This window comes from Schistosoma haematobium, chromosome 1 (genome assembly GCF_000699445.3).
Source record: "Schistosoma haematobium chromosome 1, whole genome shotgun sequence".
In the NCBI taxonomy this organism is placed as follows: domain Eukaryota; kingdom Metazoa; phylum Platyhelminthes; class Trematoda; order Strigeidida; family Schistosomatidae; genus Schistosoma; species Schistosoma haematobium.
This window is the reverse complement of record NC_067196.1, coordinates 81,420,897-81,441,964: the sequence shown is the minus strand read 5'-3', so window position 1 is coordinate 81,441,964 and position 21,068 is coordinate 81,420,897. Positions and strand designations below refer to the sequence as shown.

At 32.5% G+C, this 21,068-nt stretch overlaps 2 protein-coding genes across 2 annotated transcripts in view; one reads left to right on the top strand and one right to left on the bottom strand.

Annotated features, from left to right (window-relative positions):
- The first annotated feature begins 289 nt into the window (after positions 1-289).
- On the top strand, positions 290-6,629 carry MS3_00000942 (uncharacterized protein). The gene is made up of 5 exons (XM_051208505.1): positions 290-692; positions 888-1,008; positions 1,695-1,889; positions 3,396-3,583; positions 5,910-6,629. Exons 1-4 carry the CDS (start codon positions 690-692, stop codon positions 3,506-3,508), a joined length of 432 nt encoding a protein of 143 aa, XP_051075291.1. The 5' UTR covers positions 290-689; the 3' UTR covers positions 3,509-3,583; positions 5,910-6,629.
- A 2,390-nt stretch (positions 6,630-9,019) lies between these two features.
- The window catches only part of WC2_3 (blue light receptor), a 71,670-nt gene continuing 59,621 nt past the window's right edge, over positions 9,020-21,068 (bottom strand). Inside the window, exons 4-5 of the mRNA XM_051209826.1 lie at positions 11,699-12,224; positions 9,020-10,882 (exon numbers count right to left, since the gene is read on the bottom strand). Coding sequence (XP_051075289.1) covers positions 9,892-10,882; positions 11,699-12,224 — 1,517 coding nt within the window. The 3' untranslated portion in view covers positions 9,020-9,891. The remainder of the gene's footprint in view (positions 10,883-11,698; positions 12,225-21,068) is intronic.

Sequence of the window (21,068 nt, the reverse complement as noted above, 5' to 3'; positions counted from 1 at the left end):
TCACTCATTCCGGTAGTTTTGAGTAATGACTCAAGTGTAGCGAAGAATTTCAGTTTTGAGGAGTCATTGGTCCTCCCGGTATCCTCCACTGTTTGGATATTCCATGTACCTATATGAATTGTCGCTCTGGTTGTCAGAAGCGGCATCGGACTCATGACATATAGAAAATCTCGTCTTCCACTTGAGGTCGTCGTAAGTCTTCTGAATTATTGTCCTTCAACTCACAGGAGAGAGTTTGAATGATTGAAATGATTTTTCTGATTAGCTATTTTTCAGAAAGGTTTAATAAACCCATGCCCAAACTTGCATCCTTATCCGAGTTTGGGACTAGCAGTGAACCTAGAAGGGCTGAAGGCGGAGATATAAATGGACTTCTAGACACTGAGTTTGCGCCGGACAGACTAAAGCCAATATTTTCAGATAATTTATGTCCTACTTGTTCATAAAATAAATATATTTACCATTGATTCTGACCTGTAGAATAGACTAATAACAGTGATCAGTGTTATTTTGAAAACTATCACACGATTTGTCATTTGTCTTTTGTGGAAGCTGTACTGTGTGCGCTGGTTTTTCTTTCAGTCACAATGACCTTAGATTCCTTTCTACGCACGCATTAGCGTTTTGACTAACTCGTTTAAAATATTGAGTTGTGTTTAGTAAATGTATTATTGTGGTTTTATATTTCTATGGTGAGCGGATTCCATTTGTGACTGTTTCATTGTCTCTTTTCAATGTGGATGTGGAAAATCAATGTTTTTTGGTATGTATGCAATGTAAACATAATGTCTGATCAGTCTAATCGGATGATGTTGTACTTGAGTTTAATTTGTCATTTTTATTCACATGACGTGATTATAGTTGATACTTTCTCTCACTGCTCTTAGGAATCTGAGAAAGAATGTCGTTCTGCAATACCACCACCACCTCCTCCACCAGCTCCATCGTCTTTACAACGGAACTCCACTATGCGTGCTAATTATTCGGATCCATCACTTAAAGATTCAGGTAAGTCCGATTGGTACTTTGTTGAAATGAGTGATTCACGAAATGATAACTGATCCTTCGTTTTGCTGTAATTAATTAAAAAATCAATTTTTTCATTTTTAAGAAATTAATTTTACCACTGATCTTTCCACATTTGTAACTTAGTAATTTTGTTATGGTTTTGATTGTTAGATTACACGAAGCTGTTTTCTGTGATGTCTTAATTTGTTGTTATTTGTAGCTATGTTAGTTTCATATCTGTTGCGTGTTACTACATCTTAAACGTGTTCTACTTTTTTACTGCGTCAACTGATTCTTCTGTAATCATATTCTGTGTAATTGATCTATGTTATTACGTCGAAGAATGCTGATCGGTGGCCTATGCTCGACTAGGAGTAACAGGCGTAAGTATTTCTACCACTACCGCTTCTGCTCTTATATTAGTTGTTTATGTTCCGTTCTCTGTGCCAAGGACATTAGCAACATTGGCGGATCCAAATTCATACAATGTGTTTACCTTGTCTTTGGAAAACTTTTATTTTTCTTGCTAGAGTTGGAGATTATTGTTTCATAAGTCAAGCCCCTAAATTTCACATCTTTCTTCCCCAAAATTTATAAAATGATAAATAATTTTCATAACTTCTGTCCTGATTGTATATATCTTTCTTATTTATAAAAAATTACATTCGAATTTACTTAAAATTCAGGAGTGAAACCTGTCAGAAGATTATCAACATCAGTTTCATTTGATTATAAACATAATTTAAAATCTCCCAGTATAGAAATGCTTACGGAATTGACAGATGCTTTCAAGTCTTTAAAAAAATCTACGAACATAATCGATGCTAAGAATGTAGATTTTTCGAAAAAACTTCCTGTACATCGAGGCAGAATTAAGTCAGGTGAGTTATTGCCCTAAATATTTTTTGATTTATTGAATATTGAGTGCACATATCATTAATATTTTAGAACAAAAATAATTTTTAGTATATGATAATTCATTTATTCAGTCAGTCAACAACGTAGAACTTCGTACGTACGTATATCAGTTCGAGTTGTCATAACACAATAGCATACAGATACAATTGTCGATTCAAATCTCATGGTGGTAGAGATAGTAAGAGTATAAGCAGTAATCGTAAACATGAGTGTTTCAAGATGTTAATCCAGTGTAATAAATTTTGAAAGAGAAAGAAGGGACATGAAGAATTCAGAAGATTATGATAAATTATTACTCTCAATTTAATCATCATTTGGTTGATTCATCATAAAAACTGATCATTTGTATCCACTTCGATATGTTAGGTAACCTGAATGCCGTACTTCAAGAAATTTTCTGGGTTTTTTTTTAGCTTACTAGATTGCATATTTTGACACTTTACCAATTAAATTCATATCCGTATTATCACATTGATCAATATGTACGGAGAAAATGTCAAAAATATCCATCGATGTGCCTGATTCCACTGTAGATATCACTGACTAAACACTACGGCATTAGGAGAATTAATATTGAATATGGAAATCATCAGTCATCCACATAATTATACATCAACCGAACTAAATAAACTCTTACTAAAACATCATTGAAACCCCCACAGTTAAACCATCCATCTCAAATAGCGTACCCAACACAAAAGTAAGCTCTTATCTTATCTTATCACCCTAACGTAACGTTATTCTCATGTGACAAAATTAGATTGATGCTTGACTACTCCGAGTCAAGAAAGTTAGTCTCATCAGTATTTCTATCATAATACTGAATAGAAATAAGAATATTCGTTATTCCTAACATATCGCAATAAATGCAATTTCTAATGACAGCTTTTGGCAAACTGTTGGCTCACTGCTTCACTTTTATCCGGAAATCATTTTTACAATATAGTATGCTTCTTATACGTCTTCTTTAATAAGACAGATTTGTTGAAAACTTCATATTGAATAGAGTTATATGCTTTTGTGCCTCATACATCTGATTGTGTTCATAAACTCCGAGGAAGATTGAAGTTCATATTGATTCACTCCAGAGTATACCCTGTTGTCGTTTTGGTTTCGCTGTTGGAGTGTAACACAGTAGTGAAAGTACTACGTCCTCCAGGATTTTAAACTATATATGTTGACGTTAGATTTTCTCACGATAATAAAAGTAAAACACGTGTAAATCGTCAGCGATTCTAAATGAACACAACACCAGTCACCCATTAACAACATTGGACGTGCCATGAGTGTATATTGGTTCAAGTTGTCACCATTACTAGGGGCTTCGGTTGGCCAATATTTCAAAATAACCCAAGTATTCTATTTATTGAGTTATTTATTTGTTAATGATATGAATTCACTCATTTATTCAATTACTTCTCTCATATGTCTTTTTCCCATCCTTAACATTTCGCCCAATCTATATACAGCTATTCGACAAAATTCATCTGATACTTCAAATAATACACATGATAAGTCGAACAATGTAATGCCATCGGTTATAGAATCCGATGATTGTTGTTCTGTGGACACATCGTCGTAATTATCATCGAATGCTTTGAAACCTTAACCTTAATGATAATAACCAATTCCAAGTAATGTCAATCAATGTGAAAAAGTATGTTTCACAATTTACATACTTTGAATTAGATTTATCTTGTTTATTGATCTATGTTGAGTTCAGTAAAATGATATTCATACCACTTTGTTGATTATGTTCCGTTAATTGAATAACTTTTATTTTAACATTGTTCTAAATTGTTGACACTAATATTTCTTTTCTAGGTAATGCGATAAGAATATAAAGTTTATGAGAACTATGTTTCCCTTGAAATTAATATAGTTTACATTGCGTTCATAGATATATGTAAATACCACTACAGAACACATTGTAATTGATATTTCTTACCGCTTAGTCACCGACACTTCAGCATTGTTTAACTACTAAGTAGTGGAACAGTAGATTCACTTTGACCTACTTGTATAGATATTCATTTGAGTGTTGTTAAATTAATAACAGATGTTAGCCTTATTGAAATCATTCAGTTATTGGTGTGAGCGACGTAGGTATATATAGACTACCTGGTTTTGGTTTCCACACGAAAACCACGATTAGCAGTCGAATGCGTTTTGTCACACAGCTTAAAACTCGTCAAAACAGCGTGAATGCATTCACTCGTTATTTTCTTGTAGACCTTGAGTTCCACTCTGTAATTTCCAGCCATATTCTCAATTTAAAGTTTTCCTCAGTATCATCGACGCTCCAATAATCTCGACTATTTTGCAATTCATCATCTTAAATCTATGTAATCATTTTCAATCAGTCAAACGCAACGTAAAATCTGTCACGTGAATACAAGTTGCTATAGCCCATTAGCCCGTCTGTATGAAATTGTCAGGGCAAATCACACAATAGTAGAGATGGTAGTAGTATCAGTAATAATAGAAAATATTATGTATCCAAAACACAATTCAAGATGAAATTATAAAATAGTGAATTAAAAAACATTTATAGACTTCAAATCTAAGGAAATACTGGGAGTGAATCTACCTGATCATTTGCAAACAATTTTGAACCATTCATTCCAGTGTCCAACTATTAGTTACGATAATCGCGTGATCCTCAAGCAGGTATCTGCATCTCTCTATATATGTCTCATTACAATATTCAGTGTGATTATGGACTGATGCGATGTCTTGGTTTGTCCGGCCCTAGCTCTCCTTCAATCTACACCTATACCATACATCGTTGCTCGTCGAAGAAGTGAGTGGTTGTGCAAAAGTAACACATGTCCCAACCACCTCAGTTGAGGTAAATATACTACCTCACCAATTGATTTCTCATTTTTACCTAATACTTTATTCCTAACCCAAACATTTCTTGTTTTGTAATCTCACTGTACACAAGCAATGCTTTTTGGACACCTACAATGTAATACCCGTAGTCTACGTATATCTCATCCTCTTAATGACCATGTTGCACAATAATATGGAAGAACGGAGCAAACTGCTGCTCAGTAAACTCTTCCTTAGATTAGTAGACCGATATCTCGTCTACTCCACAAGTGATATGAGTTCGTATAAGCCAACCAGGTGTTCTGATCGTTTCAATGTGATATGGCCAACTCTTATATGAACTATAATCTAAAATGGTTGTGTTTGATTGGATGAAGTGCCCTGGGGATTAAATAGGATATGACGGCTATGCTTTCAAATACTGTTGTAAAATTAATAATTTAAATCAATTTGTTGTGTAACTGTGAGATTGTACAACTATTCCAGTTTCTTCACTAATCAGTGTTATAATATACATTGTAACGTTTTTTGAGAAGAATATTTACATAGTCTAAATGTCATTTTATTCCAAACCACTGTAAAGCCATAGAAATTCGGAAGAATTGTTTTAATTCAGTTTGCAACTTCATTTAATAACTAGTTATAGTGTTATTTTTTGTGAGACTTGGAAATTATCCATTCGATAGTATGTTTGTCACACTTCCCCACATCTGAAGAATCCTAAGCTAGAACAAAACGTCTGTCATTTAATCGCAGTTAATATTCGTTTGTGTTGATCTTGAAACTACAAAATATTTAAAAAAACTCAAGTAAATATACAAAACAATTTTTTGGTGAACCTTCAAACTTTATGGATCTACTCATTATCGTTTCGTGAACATCTATAAAATTCAGAAGTCATTCATCATCGCCTAATTAATATTGATTTTATTATCTCCAGTTGCCAAATCTGTCAGTTTTTGTTGTAAAAGTCATAATGAGAATCTAATTTTAAAGATCTAATTAATTACAAATTCGTTACAATCACGTCTCATGGTATGTAACTGCACGATTTGATATTGTCCGCTATTGGAGATTATATTGTCTTATGTAGCTTGTGAACGCAATATTACATAACATACCATTGTTTATTTGTGTTTTGTTTTCAGGTCATGAAGGTCATTCAGAGAGATCGAAAATTCAGTCGGATCATTAAATCTATTTATTTTACATTCCTTACTTGTACACACACACACAAACACATTTGTTTTAATTTATTAAGATGATTTCTTTTTGTTTGTATGAATCAATTAAGAACATAAATATACTTTGGTTTGTTATCTTCTTTGCATAAACACATTATGAATAATTATGAATGAGAAAACGTGGAAAAGTTGAATTTTCAGTATGAGGCTTCGAACTAATAGATACTGATGACTTCTCGCTTGGTCAAACCTGTCTAAAGAATAGTAATTCCTCCGGAATAACATTTGTGAATCACTTAAATATAATAACAATGATATACTGGTTGGCACAGTCAACTATCATGATTTCCGTTTTACTCCTGCAACTTCTTCGTAAGATAATATGCATTAAATACGATATTATTGAGTCTCTTCATTTTCCTCTTCAAAAATGAATACTTATGTATGAGAGTCCTCACCCATATATACGGAAGAATGAAGGGAATGGTTAGTATTTCACTAAATAACATATGCTAGCTTTTGTGAGATTTCAAAAAACTATCATCAACCATCTTCATAATAAAGCCAAAACACAAACCATCATAGCTACGTGCATTCTTCAAGGTCATACGATGCACAACATGATCTCTTCTTATATATTTGGGAAAGAAAAACGGTGATTTAAGAGGATAGATAGTGAGTAATGATTGATCGACGACAAATGTAAATGATTGGTAGTTCCAGAAAATACATAGCTTATTTAAACATTAAGTTATTCTATAAATCTCTTTCCCTGTTGGCAAAACGTGATAAGATTGAGGAAGCAGTAAACTATAGGTCACGATTAATGACATCTGAATTATTTTTCATGATAGAAGCATCAATTTTCTTCAGTTTTACTCAGTGAGCAGCACGTATTCTTCGTGTCACCTAACAGCTGGCTGTACATATACAGAAGCTGAGTGTTAAACAATTTAAATATATCGTCGAGCAATCTTACCTAGGAACTCATGTATATCGAAACAATCAGAAGAGTAAGAGACTGGCAGACATACAGTTGTCTGTGCTCTATGACGTTTTCTCTATTGTTACTGATTTACCCACTACTTCAACAAACGTATTCACTTCAGAATCGAGAATTTCAATTGGCAGTCTGACAATGATTTTATTATCAGTATAACGCTGCACTAATTGTTGAGTTTAGATTGATATTATGAATGCTGGAAAACCATCGAAAGCCTGGTAGCACTAGAACGGCCGTTTCGTGCCATTATAGAACCCATCATTAGTGCCCATCCACGATCCCACACCAAAAGGACTCGAACACAAAACCATCAGTCTCGCGCGCGAACGCTTAACATCTAGATCACTGAGCTGACACCCAACGGTGTTAATGTCTAACTTCAACCAATCCACCACCATCACCACATTGTCATCAGTGAGTAACTACTTCACAACAGACACGGTCCAACTCCACTGGTCATGGCTTCTCACTAGAACTTTCGAAAATCTATCTTGTAGCCAATCACTAGTCAAGATAGATTTCCAAAACTTGTAGTAAGTAGCTGTGACAAATGGATTTCAACCATGTCTGTTAAATAAATTGTTGTTATTGTTAAGAAATTAGCACTAATTATCGACCTATAATTCTGTTGTATTCAAATTATTATTTAAAAATATTCAGATACCAGATAGTGCATTATACTTCTTAACTCAACGCTTAAACATACGATTTATAGACATAGTTTAAATAAGTTTAATGGCCTTCAACTTTAGTTAATCAGTAAGTCAATTCATGCACAATTAATGATTACAGTTTCCAAAATACCGTCTTGAAATAAAGAAAAACTGAAATGGTCTTTTAATTAGCAACATTAAATGAGTTTTGTCTTCCAAATTTTTATGAATTCTAATTTAGTTTACATCAGAATTTAAGAAAATACAAGATCAAGCTATTTTCACTCATGTGATATGTAAGCTGAATATACTTCGAACTGTCTGGTCACATATTCACTTGTTAAGGTGTATTTCTATTGAAAATCAATGATCAACCCGCCAAATTGAGAGGTAAATGGAAGATAATAAATGGCTATTTAATAGGATTGTTTCTATCCAAATAAATGATACTAATCTAGTTAAGGTGAGCTTATTAAACAAAACACTGAGTGAGATTGTTTATCCTCCAAAAAAGGCAATCGATGAGATCTTAAGTGAGACCTACTAGTCTTCTGAAATCAGACAAGCCTGTCTATATCGCCTTACCTTACAGTGGTGACTCGAATACACAATTATGGTAAAGACACGAACCATAGTTGACTAATATTCTGTTTAAAACAAGGTATGTGGTTCACCGAAGATATACACAGAATGTAAACGATTGCTCTTCAAATCCCTATGTTTTCCAATTTACTTGTATGTGTCCAAATAAACATAAAGATGAGTATTCGTGATATTCAAGTTAGAATATCTGAACATGTACCAGAGTGGCTCCAAAAACAAATAAAGTCAAATGACTCAGTAATGGCAGATGACAAATACCCATCTTTCTTTATTGCTAAACATATATTCGAAACAGTTTACATGCTTGACCGTAACTCAGCCTTTGCAGTTTTGTACAAACGTTATATAGAGGGTAGATTTGTCAAAGACTCAACCAATCAGAATCCAACAGTAAATAAATCCCCAAAATACGTAACTTTATAGGTTTTCGGTAATGATACCAGGCACAGTATTATTGCTGGACACATCAATAACTAAAGGAGCTCGGTTGAACTTCCTAACCAGACAACTTTTAGATACTCTATACTGCTCACCTCCCACGATAACTAATCAGCTTAAATGTCATACACTAAGAGACATCGACCCATAATTTCGATTTACTTCCACATCTCATCATCTTCGACTTCTGAGATGATCGAGTAGCGAGACAATATCATTGTCTCTTATCATCTTAAGAAATCCTAACCCTGATTGCATGTTCAAAACCAAAAAACCCATTACCTTTCGCTTCAAATGCTATCGCGTTATTCACTTAGCTATTGAGTCCTGATAGCCACGTCCCATCTTCACAAACAACTGGCTATCAGAACTCAGTAGATAAGTTGTTAACGCAATGTCGTTTGAAGCGAACAGTTCTGAGTTCGAGTCCCAGGATGAACATCAACTCTAAGATGCAGATACATCCATCTGACTATTTCCAAATAGGATGAAACACACATTCTGTACTCCAATATCGGCCATCGGCCATCATCCATCTTTGTTTATAAGGCTAATACTAAAAGTAATATTGTTCATTATGTATAAATTAAGTGAAAATGTACAGTTTTAATGACAAATGTAAAATGAATTTATTTACATTTTGATTATGTATGCGTTTAATACACTAAAATATATATGTTTTCATATTATAAAAGAGGAGTAATGTAATGTAAATATTCTGGGGGTTTTGTTTTGTTTTTATTATCATAATATTTTATTGATTATTCAGCTGTTATACACATACTTGAATCTGGTGATAAATCAAATTGTGCATATGGTGTAACTAAATCTACACTTTTTTCATCAGCTTTACGAAAAGTTGCCAAACCAATCAAGTCTGTTTCAAGAATTCTATGTCCAGTTAATTTGTTTAAATCAGTTGAACATTTAGAAAATTGATTATTATTATTATTATTATTATTGTTGTTTAAAGGAATAATTCTATGATCTAAGATAACAGTATTCAACTCACTACTATTTTCATTTGAACCGGACATTTTCCAAGTTTGATTTATATCAGATTGTTCACTTTCTATTGTCTTATTATCTTCACCACCGCTACTTGTTTTTCCAGTACCTCTTTGACGTTGTAAAAGTATATCAAATCGATGTAAGTCAACAAATAGAGTATTTTTATGATTTAAAACTTTATTATCACTATTACTGTTAGTATTATTATTATTATTAGTATTAGTAAAGTTATGAGGATTTAAAATGTCAATAATTTTTGTTGAGTTTCGTGCTGTTGATGCAAAGGAGGCGGTGGATAAGATGGAGGTGGTGGTAAATGAGGAAAAAATAAATCAGTAAATTGAATTGGTAATACAGATTGTTGATTTATCGATTCATTTTCTAAATGACCACTACTACTATTACTACAATTTGTATTTCTTCTTATATCATTACGTAATATAGGAGAGACTGAATCAGTATTACTGTTTACTTGTATTGTGTTACTTTTTCTTGCTTCCATATCAATGAATTTCTGTTTTGGCATTGTCTTAATATGTTCATAGTCCGAATTATTATTATTATTATTATTATTATTATTATTATTATTATTATTATCAATATCATATAAATAAACAGAATCAGAACAATTTTCATTGAAGTCATTAAGCATTGAATGAATTCGACGTTGTGTATTCTTTTGTATTGAATTGATATTTTTTTGTAATTTTTGATTACAATAATTATATTGTTGACGTTTTATTGAATTCTGATTATGTGATTGTTGATTTTGTATCCATATAAATGTATCTTGATCATTGATTAATAATGATTTATTATTATTATTATAACTATGATTACTAGTATTTAACTTTTTATATTCAATAAAATCTGGTAATTGATGAGTAGATGATGAATGGATACTAAATAATGGTGTAGATACACTACTTGGTTCTTGTTTTTGATTATCTGTATTTAAACTAAACTCACTTGTTTCACATAGAACTGGATGTAAATGATGATCATTAATAGTATTATTATTATTAATATAATTATTTTCTGTATTGTCCATAGTCATAATTCTTTTATTGAATTGTGATAAGTTAATAAATGATTTGTAGTCTTTATTTGTTGAATGACTAAAATCATTTATATCATTATTGACATTGTTATCATTATTAGAATAACAGCATATACAATGATTGCAGTAATATGTAAATAAATTCTCTTTATAGACATTTTCTTTCTTTCTAAAATTTAATATATGAAATTAAGAAGGGTTAACTTAGTATGATGGTTGAATTCATGAGTCGATGTAAGCTAGACCACCACTGAAAACCTGGAAGCACTGGATTGGTGATTCCTCTCAGTATGGAATTCTTCAGTAATGTGCATCCCCGATCCCTCAACAAAGGGATTCTAACCCGAGATTTTTGATCTCGCGAGCGAACACTTAATGTTTAAACGACTGAGCCAGCATCCAATAGTGTCAGTGTTAATGTTCAGTGCTTCAAGGTTTTCAGTGGTAGTTTAGCTTACATCGATTAACTAGGATCTCCACAAATCCCCATTCTAATAATTTACAATATTTTCAGATGGATTTGTTAAATATATTATTCTAGTTACATAGATTTTAAACTTATTCGCTTATTAATGCTAGCTGAAGAATTCTTACAAACTAGATAGTTATAACACTAAGAGATTATCGGCATCATATTCTGCTTAGTCTTTCATGATACTCTAGATGATATTAGTATTGGACGATCATTTCAAACTAATATTTTATTTAGTGACTGGTAATTCTTCACAATTTACAAGTTTACTCGAACTAAGCATCATCCACTCTAACAGTACGCTTCATCTAATCTCTCAGATCACATCACTGAATATATTATTCACTGTCGTGTTTTTAAATCTACCAAATATCTTGAGTTTCATAAGTACTGAATAACCAGGTGGTTACCTTCATTTTAATAGTAAATTACCATTCATTCTACTAACCAGTAGTTTACACATTTATAATACATCTGGAGAAAATTAGTATGAATTTACGAAACCAAACTCACTCTGATGATGTTGTGTAACCTGTTGGTTTCAACCAGTTACTTCCTGTTTTAATTAGTGTTGACGATCGATAATCTGTGGACGGATTTATGCTTTCAATTGAACTGATACCATTTAATAAAAGTGGTTCATCTGTTGAATGTTGATTTGGAAATACAGAAACCGGTTGATTCCAATTTTGCAGCCTCTCCGTATTTTCTGATATTCCTGTAGCACTTTTACAGATAACTCTCTCACTGATAGGTGAAGTAATGCTATTTCTATTGTGGCATGAATAACTACAAACTGTCCGACAATTAGAAATATGTACCAGTTTATTCCTTCGATAAAACAACAAGGCAAATGATAGGAAGATAAGGCCAAATAAAAGAATAGCTAATGATATTCCCATTGCTACATAGATTGGTCTTGCTAACAACATATTCATATTATAGGATTTCGAATGTGCTGATTTGACCGGGTTGAAATAGGATAATTGGAAATTTTCTGTAAGAATACGACTTGAATCAATTTCAGTATTTCCGTCACCTGAAAATAAAATAAAACATTTATTTGAGACATATTTTCTAGCTACTAACTAGTAGTCAAATAGTTTGTGAGACATTTTATGATTTTTTCAGTGTTTAGTGTTATCCTATGTGATTGTCTGAATATTTCATGTCATTAATTGATATTGAGACAATAAAAGTAAAAGAAAGTTCCGGTCAACCTCCTTTTTGCCTATGTTTCCTACATGATTAAGTGAGATCATGAGAGCAGTTTCAGCAGCAAATAACTCTTGTAATATGAACCCTTAAGTACAATCAATTTTCCTTTTCCTATCAGTAACATGCTTCTTAATTACTATCGTCTGACTAATATTCTAAAATAAATTTGCGAATAATTTCAGATCAATAATGGTGCTGAAACAATCTGAGAAATCTGTAAATATCAAGGCGAACATCGTTTCCAATAAGTACTAGGGCTTGTTTGTATTTAAATTTAAACACTATTATGCATAAAAGATCAACATTGTCGAGTGTGAGATAGTTATTCACCCAAGGCAATGAGAGCTAATTGCGCAACATTACGGATTGACTGAAGCTAGACATGTACTCTATTGGATGATGGCTCAGTGATCTAAATTTTATCCGTTCTCACGCGTAACTGACAGTCCTCTGTTCGTTCCTACTGATAAGGTGGATGAGCCTTCCTGACGAACATCATAGCAAGACGTGACAAATACCCAGTGAACTCTGGTCTTCAGTAGTGGTTTAGATAAGATAAGTTTGTGATATGAACTATGAAATAAAATAGTATTGGGTATAGTAAAATAAGAAATTCCTTGTGTTTATTCTCCCTCTATAAAATAAATTCTGCAATAAGAATGCAAATTTTAAAGCTTGGACAAATTACCTTCCTTAGCATATATATTTATCCCTATTGATCACTAGGTTATAATCACTAATGATTCAACTCTCTCAACAACAACATTTTCAGTAATAACTATCAGTAGTCCCTAAGAAAAATTGTTGTTTATTGATGAAAATCCCTATTTTTAAGCAAAGATGGATAGTGGTTAGCAGTGGAATCCACGACGTGCATTTCCTCCTATTCCTGACTTGTCAGCTATATGTACATGCATCCCATAGTTGATGTTCACTCTGGGACTCCAACCCAGAACTGTTCGTCTCAAACGACATCGCGTTATCCACTTATCTACTGAGTCCTGATAGCCACTTGCTTGCGCAATGGCGTGAAGTTTTAAATTAATTGATCAATTTCAGTCCTAAATATACAGGTAAAAAACATCAAGTGAATTATTTATCCCTATTTCTAGTTCCGAAATTTATACCTCACTGAAGAATAAATGATTTAAACATCCTATTGTATAAGATATTGTTTTAAGATAAAATGAATTCTTAAGTGAAGTAAACCATATTGATTTTTGTGATGAAAGCAAAATGTTATCACTTTATTAAGTGTTATAACGTGTGGCCTTGTGTTTTATTAGCATATTACGTAATGATACCGCCAATTAGGGAACAATGATTTACCGACTGGACCAATGAGGCTTAAAACCCGTACAAGTAGTCTAGAGTTTTAATCGATCCTTCTTCCTACCAAGCCCTGCCTGTTGAGTTCAGATCTCGAATCTTAGCGTCTATGATATGAATCATGTATTTCAAACATACTGAGTTTACATACAAACCAAACAGACTGTAATTAGTAAACTGAGTATAACTGAAGAATGGTAAATTGTATAATAATAGTTTATAAATCAAAATAAAGCTTGTAATAAGAGGAACACATATATGAATAATTTAATTGCTCAACAATGACACAATAAATATATATCATACTGTTCCATAAATAGTTCTCAAAAGTTACCATTCCTTATTCCTGTAAGGATATAACACTAACTACTAAGTCAAACGATTCATTTCAATTATGTTTCATCAATTTATTTTAATAAATTACTTATTTATTAGTAAAAACTATAAAACTGTCACTAGAAAGTTTGGCGAGACTCTATTTTATGAACGAGCCAATTAGAGGCGTTTTAGAGGTTTCAAGGTTACGGCGCCAACTTCCGTGATTAATGCTAACGTACGATCGGTTCACAGGGAATTTTGTACAAAATGACTATAACAAATAAAACGGCGAGACTATAATTTGTGGACGAATCAATCAGGTATAAGATAATAGATCTCGGATTTTAACGCGAAAGCCTTTCATCCATCTGGCTAAATACATTTCTGGCATTATAGCTGATGTCAGTTCGTGATGAAAACCGCATATATAATTTCTTAGGCGAATTGCGACAATTATTGCGAACTGGAGAAAAAAAGCACCAGTGACACTGGCTGCAGCCAGGTACTACAATATATACGGACGTTTGGAGAGTGTACAGACTCCTACATAGGCTTGATTATGTGCATCGTGTCGTTATCCAAAAGTAGCATTTTGTGCACTCAACAACCAGAGTGCACATAAATAATATTGAAGCTAATTGGTCGACGCTGAAAGAGTTTTTGTTACTTTATCATGACTCCACAGGCCGACTATTCTGTAGCCGTATGGGTGATTTCCTCTACTGCATGCATTACGATTTTAAAACCTCCGAACCTCTTTCTAACCTTGACAAGTTTTTGAACCACGTATAAGAAGTATATCCATTTTATTTCCTTGGTTTTGTATAACATAGTTTTACTCTATACTGACTGTTTGCTGATTGGCTAACGTTTCTCAAGGTCGCTTAAGATTCGTTCAAAGGTCGTCCATAAATTAGAATCTCGTTGAAAGTTTAACAGATTAATTAAAATAAAAATCAAATATCATTTCAATCTGTTCTTGTATAATGTACAATATCGTTTTGTTAAATAATATGTAAATTTATGATTTTGAATATCCGCCAAAAAAAATTAAAAAATTAAAAAAAGATGTACGAAATGAATTAAAAGAGTCCGGTGATCAGTTAATAGAAATTTGATTTAATTTAATTAATTTTATTATTTATCTATATGTATGAATGTTTGTTTTAGATTTCTATATTAACAGTAGGAAATCATAACTATGACTATTAGTTATTAGTTTCATTTATCCATAATCATCATATTGTCAAATATGAAATGATGACTAAACTTTATCAATCAAATTTACAATGTATCGATAGTATTTTTTTAATGAATCATTATGATAAAGTGATTTTTATCAGAAGGGGTTTTGTGGAGATTGTAGTAATTTTAATAGTTGAGATCATGAGTTCAAATCCCGGGGGGCGAGGTCGTGGATGGGTAATGCTGAGGAGTCATACAGTAGGAAGAAACGGCCATCCAGTGCTTCCAGGTTTTCCATGGTGGCCTAGATTCTACTGATTCATGATCTCAACTATTAAGATGAATATTTTAATCATTAATTTAAACAATAATGTTCATTATATTCAATAGTCAATAATTTCACTTTTATCTGTTATGCTAGAATAAATTCAGTAATAAATGCCTACTCATTAGTAGATATATATCAATCGTTTAAAAATCCCTACCATGTTAAAAGACTAATATTTGAACGAAAAATATTCTTTTGGATAAATTCTCTTCAGGTTCTAGAATTATATATCCAAATTAGTGATCCGTAAAATGGCCAGGTTAAGGATAAAGCGCATCTATTAAAGTTAAAGCATGTTAATTTAGGATTGTCAAACAAACTAGAAACGGCCATCCAGTGATTCCAGGTTTTCCATAGTGGTCTAGTTTCAGTTGACTCATAGACTCAACCATTAAATTACTATAATATCCACAAAACCACCCTTCTGATAGAATAAAATTGTTATGCCTGATATGACTTACATAAAATAACATTTTGTTTGTCGTTTTTTCTTTATATCTATCAATTGGACTATTAGCTGACCCATAGAATGTTAACTTGAATTAGCTTATAGGTTAAGTGAAATTTAAGACTCGTGATCAGAATAAATATGGGTCAGATAGGGTCAGAGAAATAATAGTGCTATTACCATTCGACCAAATGTTTAGTGTGAAAAATTAGTAAAACGTAATAAGGAGGTATATATATTTATATAATAAAAGATTTGTGAATAAAGATAACAGAGACTATTACATTTGACTACGAAAGGTTGTAAGTACAATAGTCAAAATAGGTCATTCGATAGCTAAGATTACTATTGATTAATTGGCCTTGAGGTTGGCCAGGGGAAGAGGAGTGCTTGAAGATATTTATTTTGTACGCATAACTCCGGCCTCTTCATCCGGATGGCTACTTCTTCAGCTTTAGTTATTATAGTTATTGCCCCGTGCAATACAAACGGGGTAAGATAAGGTGCCTATTCAACAGGCTTGATCGTATTTGTACAAATGACTTCATTGATGATAATGTTAGGTTGCGAAATAAATCATTAGTGGAAAATGGCTACCCTTTGAAATTCATATATAGATGGAAAGTTCATGGAACAGTGAAACCTACTGTAGCCTTGGTAGAAAAAAAGCCTGTCTACATCACCTTACCATTTAAAGGTGATTCAAATAGCCTTTTATTGAAACAAAGGCTTAAATCAATCATCAACGTATTGCTCAGCAAAGGTCATTATGAAAGAAAGAACAAGGTGCAGGCTTCATCCAAAACCTAAAAGACATGAAAACGATTGTGTCACATCTTACTGTTTTCACCAATTTAAATGTGTGTGGTCACAAATACATAAAGAGGAGCAATCGTGATCTCAAAATTAGTGTGTGAACATGTACCAAAAATTGTTGCAGAAACAAATAGAATCAAGTGACATAATAAGAGTAGAGGATAAACATCCATCACCTTCTATTGCTAAACATATAACCGGTTGATGTTAACTTGGCTTTTGTGGTGTTGTATAAATGTGCAGAAATTCGTATACTAAGGTTTATTGAAACCTTAGCCATACGAAAATCCAAACCCCTTTTGTGTATTCAAAAACAGTTTGTTCTCACCTTAAACTTACCCTAGTAATATTGGCTTATTATCCAGAGTGTGTTCACACTATTATTATTACTCTAATTATTATCCTTGTCTCCTCTTATCCCCATTTCCAGTCTGGTTGACCTTTTATTTTTATAGATAAATGTTCTTAACAAGTACATATGTGATCAGACTGTTCGAAATGTATTGCGCTAATATATCACATAGTTCTGATAATCTTCGTCTTCTTATTACATTATCGAAATTTATCAAAGGGACTAATTGCTTTAAATACAATCTAGTTTTCGAGCACATAAAGACATGTCTCGTTTTACAGTATACTAATTTATATACGATAATACATTTGACCGAATGCTGAAATTTTGCGTTAATTATTATATTGACCAACTGCTTCCTATCTTCATCTAATATCAGATTTGGTTTACGAAATACACGAAATTGGTATATATTTTCGTCTCTGTTAGTTCATACCTTTCAATATGAAATACTATTCTGATAAAATGAAAGTTGATTAGAAACAACGCCCTACCTTTAATTAGAGAATTACAAGTTGAGAACTACCTTCGCTTATAGAACTTCGTATACCCAAGTGTTATTTTCAACATATAGAAAAATACAATGATTAGTAGTTTACTACTTAAAGTAATATGGTAGAATCACTAGCCCAAATAAATAAATAACGTAGACTGCCATGCACAGCTATATCAATTCTTAAGTGAAACAGGTTTTCCAAATGACCTTAAGACAACTTCTAAATCTTTATATATCAATTATATGAGCATATTCTTAGGTTTTTGGAAGTACCGAACATTTCAAAATCTGTATCCTTCATGTGTTCAGAAACAATCTGTTCTTATCTTGAAATTGGCCTGGTCATCTTTAGTTTTCTGTAATTCTTTGGTTTAAAACAAAGCAACTTCCTATTCTACATCGTATGCTATTAAATACTAATTATTTCCATGATTCATGAAGCGAAATCTAGTCCTAAATTTATTATTTTGAAGTGAAGGGACAATTGTAAACAATCAATATGAAAATATACTTCATAAACTATTCAATTAAATACACTTAACAGTAAATACACTCATAACCACTGAATGTTGGTATCCACAACTGAAATACATTTTGTGATTTACTTATTGTATAGTTATTCTTAGATATAAAGCATAATTTTCTTTAAGTTTATCGATTTAATGGATGAGACTATAATTTATGGACGAACCAATCACCTATAAGATAACAGGCCTCATTTTGACGCGGAATTCACTCATTCATTCGAATAAATAGAGTTTTTGCATTATAGCTGATGTCAGTTCTTGATTAAAACTCTAAATCTAATTTCTATCTCTAATCATCAACTGTAAATCACAATTCTATTTCCTTACACAGGCTTATAACCCTTATTTGATCCCTGCCGTTAGATGGACATTCTAAAGGTCAGTTTGACGTAGCTCAAAGGTCGTCCATAAATTATAGTCTCACCATTTAATGTCATATTCTGTATATAGACTGACAATTAGTTTGTTTGTGTGTTTTTTTCTTACCGGATAAACCATATTATTGTTTATTTATGTTCAAGTATTAATGATTCAAAATGCAATTTAAAAGCATTACATTACCTACATGAACCAACTGCTTAATTGTCATAAAGAAAAGAACGACAAAATATTTCATAATGAATACTAAGATAATTGGAAACATAATAAAATAGTGTAGAAATAAACCACTGTTAATCTTTGGTAAAGCTATTTTGTTTTAGTGTATTAAAGTAAAATAAAACAGTGAAAACAATTTGCCCAACATATATTTCTAGTTATATATTTCATTCAATTAGTATTTTCTGTGGCCTAATTATTATATAGAATTATTGGGAAGATATAATTTGGTAACGGTTTGCTCCCAAATGCCATGGTACGATCGAGGGTGGGGAGAGTTAGCTCTCCGTCTCGAAATGCTCTCACATGGCCACGTGTATATTGCCACTGTTAGAGAAGTTCTACTCACTCCCTTCTCGTGGCAGGGGTGTTGTTTAAGAAATTGAGAAGATGCTAAGCGAATATTCGGCGCTTTAACCAGGTTGGTGGGCATGGACGGCCCACCTAGGGAAGTTGGAAAACCCTGATTCCAAACCGATGGTGCACACGAGCTCCAGTATTCTGAAGAAACAAATGACGTATGAACCAATGTTTAGTCACCGACTACCATGGGATTGCATCTCCTTACGTTTCTCTACTGCCTTGTGAATCGAACCTTTAGGTCGATGGCTCAGGGTGCGGCTCCCTAAGGAAACTACCTATTTTGGTCTGGACAGTTTCACCGCTCACACACAAATCAAGTGACTTGTGTGGCGTATATGTATCCGATGTTCCTTTGTACTAATATCTATTTATAAAATAAATATATGTAACTGATGAGGGGTGATATACAGATGAAAACTAGTTATAATTTATTATTGAACGACTTGGCTTACGAACTCTTAAGCTAGATGAAAGAAATGTGTTAAGTTTTAGATTCCTAATGAAAAAGATAAATTTTCTATAAATTATCATAATTAGGAACATCCTTTCTGCTAGAAATAATAGTTGTGTAGAAATATTCGTAAATTGATGGATTCATTATTCAAACATTAAGAAGTTACTTAAATAAGGTTTTCATTATTCACTTCATACCTATATTCTCCTACTTACAAACAGATGTCGTTTGATAAATTATTGAAACTTGATATCGATGATTATTTATTTTGTCTTACTGCGGAATTTTTCATTCGTTTACGACCATTACCTCCTTCATGTTCAAACAAATGACTTTGAGCTTTCACGGTAAAAGTTAGAATTTATGTCATATAGTGCTACACTATGACAAGTCACACATATTATTCATTGTAATTGATGAAATACTAACATAAATAATTATCACTGGGACCTCAAAAACTCTATTTGAGTCTAGCTGCTAGTTGAGGAGGAGAAGAAGAAGAGGAACAAGAAGGTTTTGTTACTAAAACGACTTTGCATATAGCTCGCACAATTTAAACATAATGTTATCTGGAATTATTGAGTTATTCCAAACCATTGAGCACTTTACCCTTATTTTATTGTGATTTTCAGTGTTACTTTTTATCTTATTCAGGAATAAATCAAATGTCTTATTTTATTGTTTGATGGACTTTACTTTTTGTAATTGTGAACTGAAGATAACTCTAAAATGTTTTTAGCATAAAAACTATAGATACTGACTGATATTTTCTAGAATTCTATATTGATTAAGATATCTGGGCGGCCTGCTTGAATGTCTGGGCTACCTGTTTCTGCCATCTGATTATTTCAACAAGTTATCTGTTTTTTTCGTTTGTTTTAACTTATAATTATGTCAATTAATCGCATAACCTATTCAGGCGCTTTTATGAAAAGCCTACGACCTTTCGCTGCACAGGTTACAAAAAAGTACTATAAAAGACATCGTGGTGGTTGGCAATATGCGTTAAAGAGAATGAATATTAATCGTATGTCGATTCCCGAGCTGCTAAATTCTGTCGATCACTAATCAACAAAGTGGACTATCTGCAGTTCCTACTAAGTCAAAATATGTATCGTAATTGTGGTGTCATCACAATTCAAGAATCTTGGTTTAATGATTTACAGGATGAGTGCCTAGTATCACTACGTGATTTCATAATTTATCGTCAGGATCGATCAAACAATAAAAAGAGGTGTGGTGGCGGTGTAGCTACATTTGTAAACATAAACTGGTGTCGATCTTCGTTTGTGTGTTTTAAGTTTTCAAATGACTTTATCGACTGTCTAACTCTAAGATGTCGTCCAAAACATCTGAATAAATACAAATATGTTTATATTACCAATATCTACGTGACTCCAGATTGCACACCATCTGCACTATCTGTTTTCGCTGATGAATTCACTGAGTTCG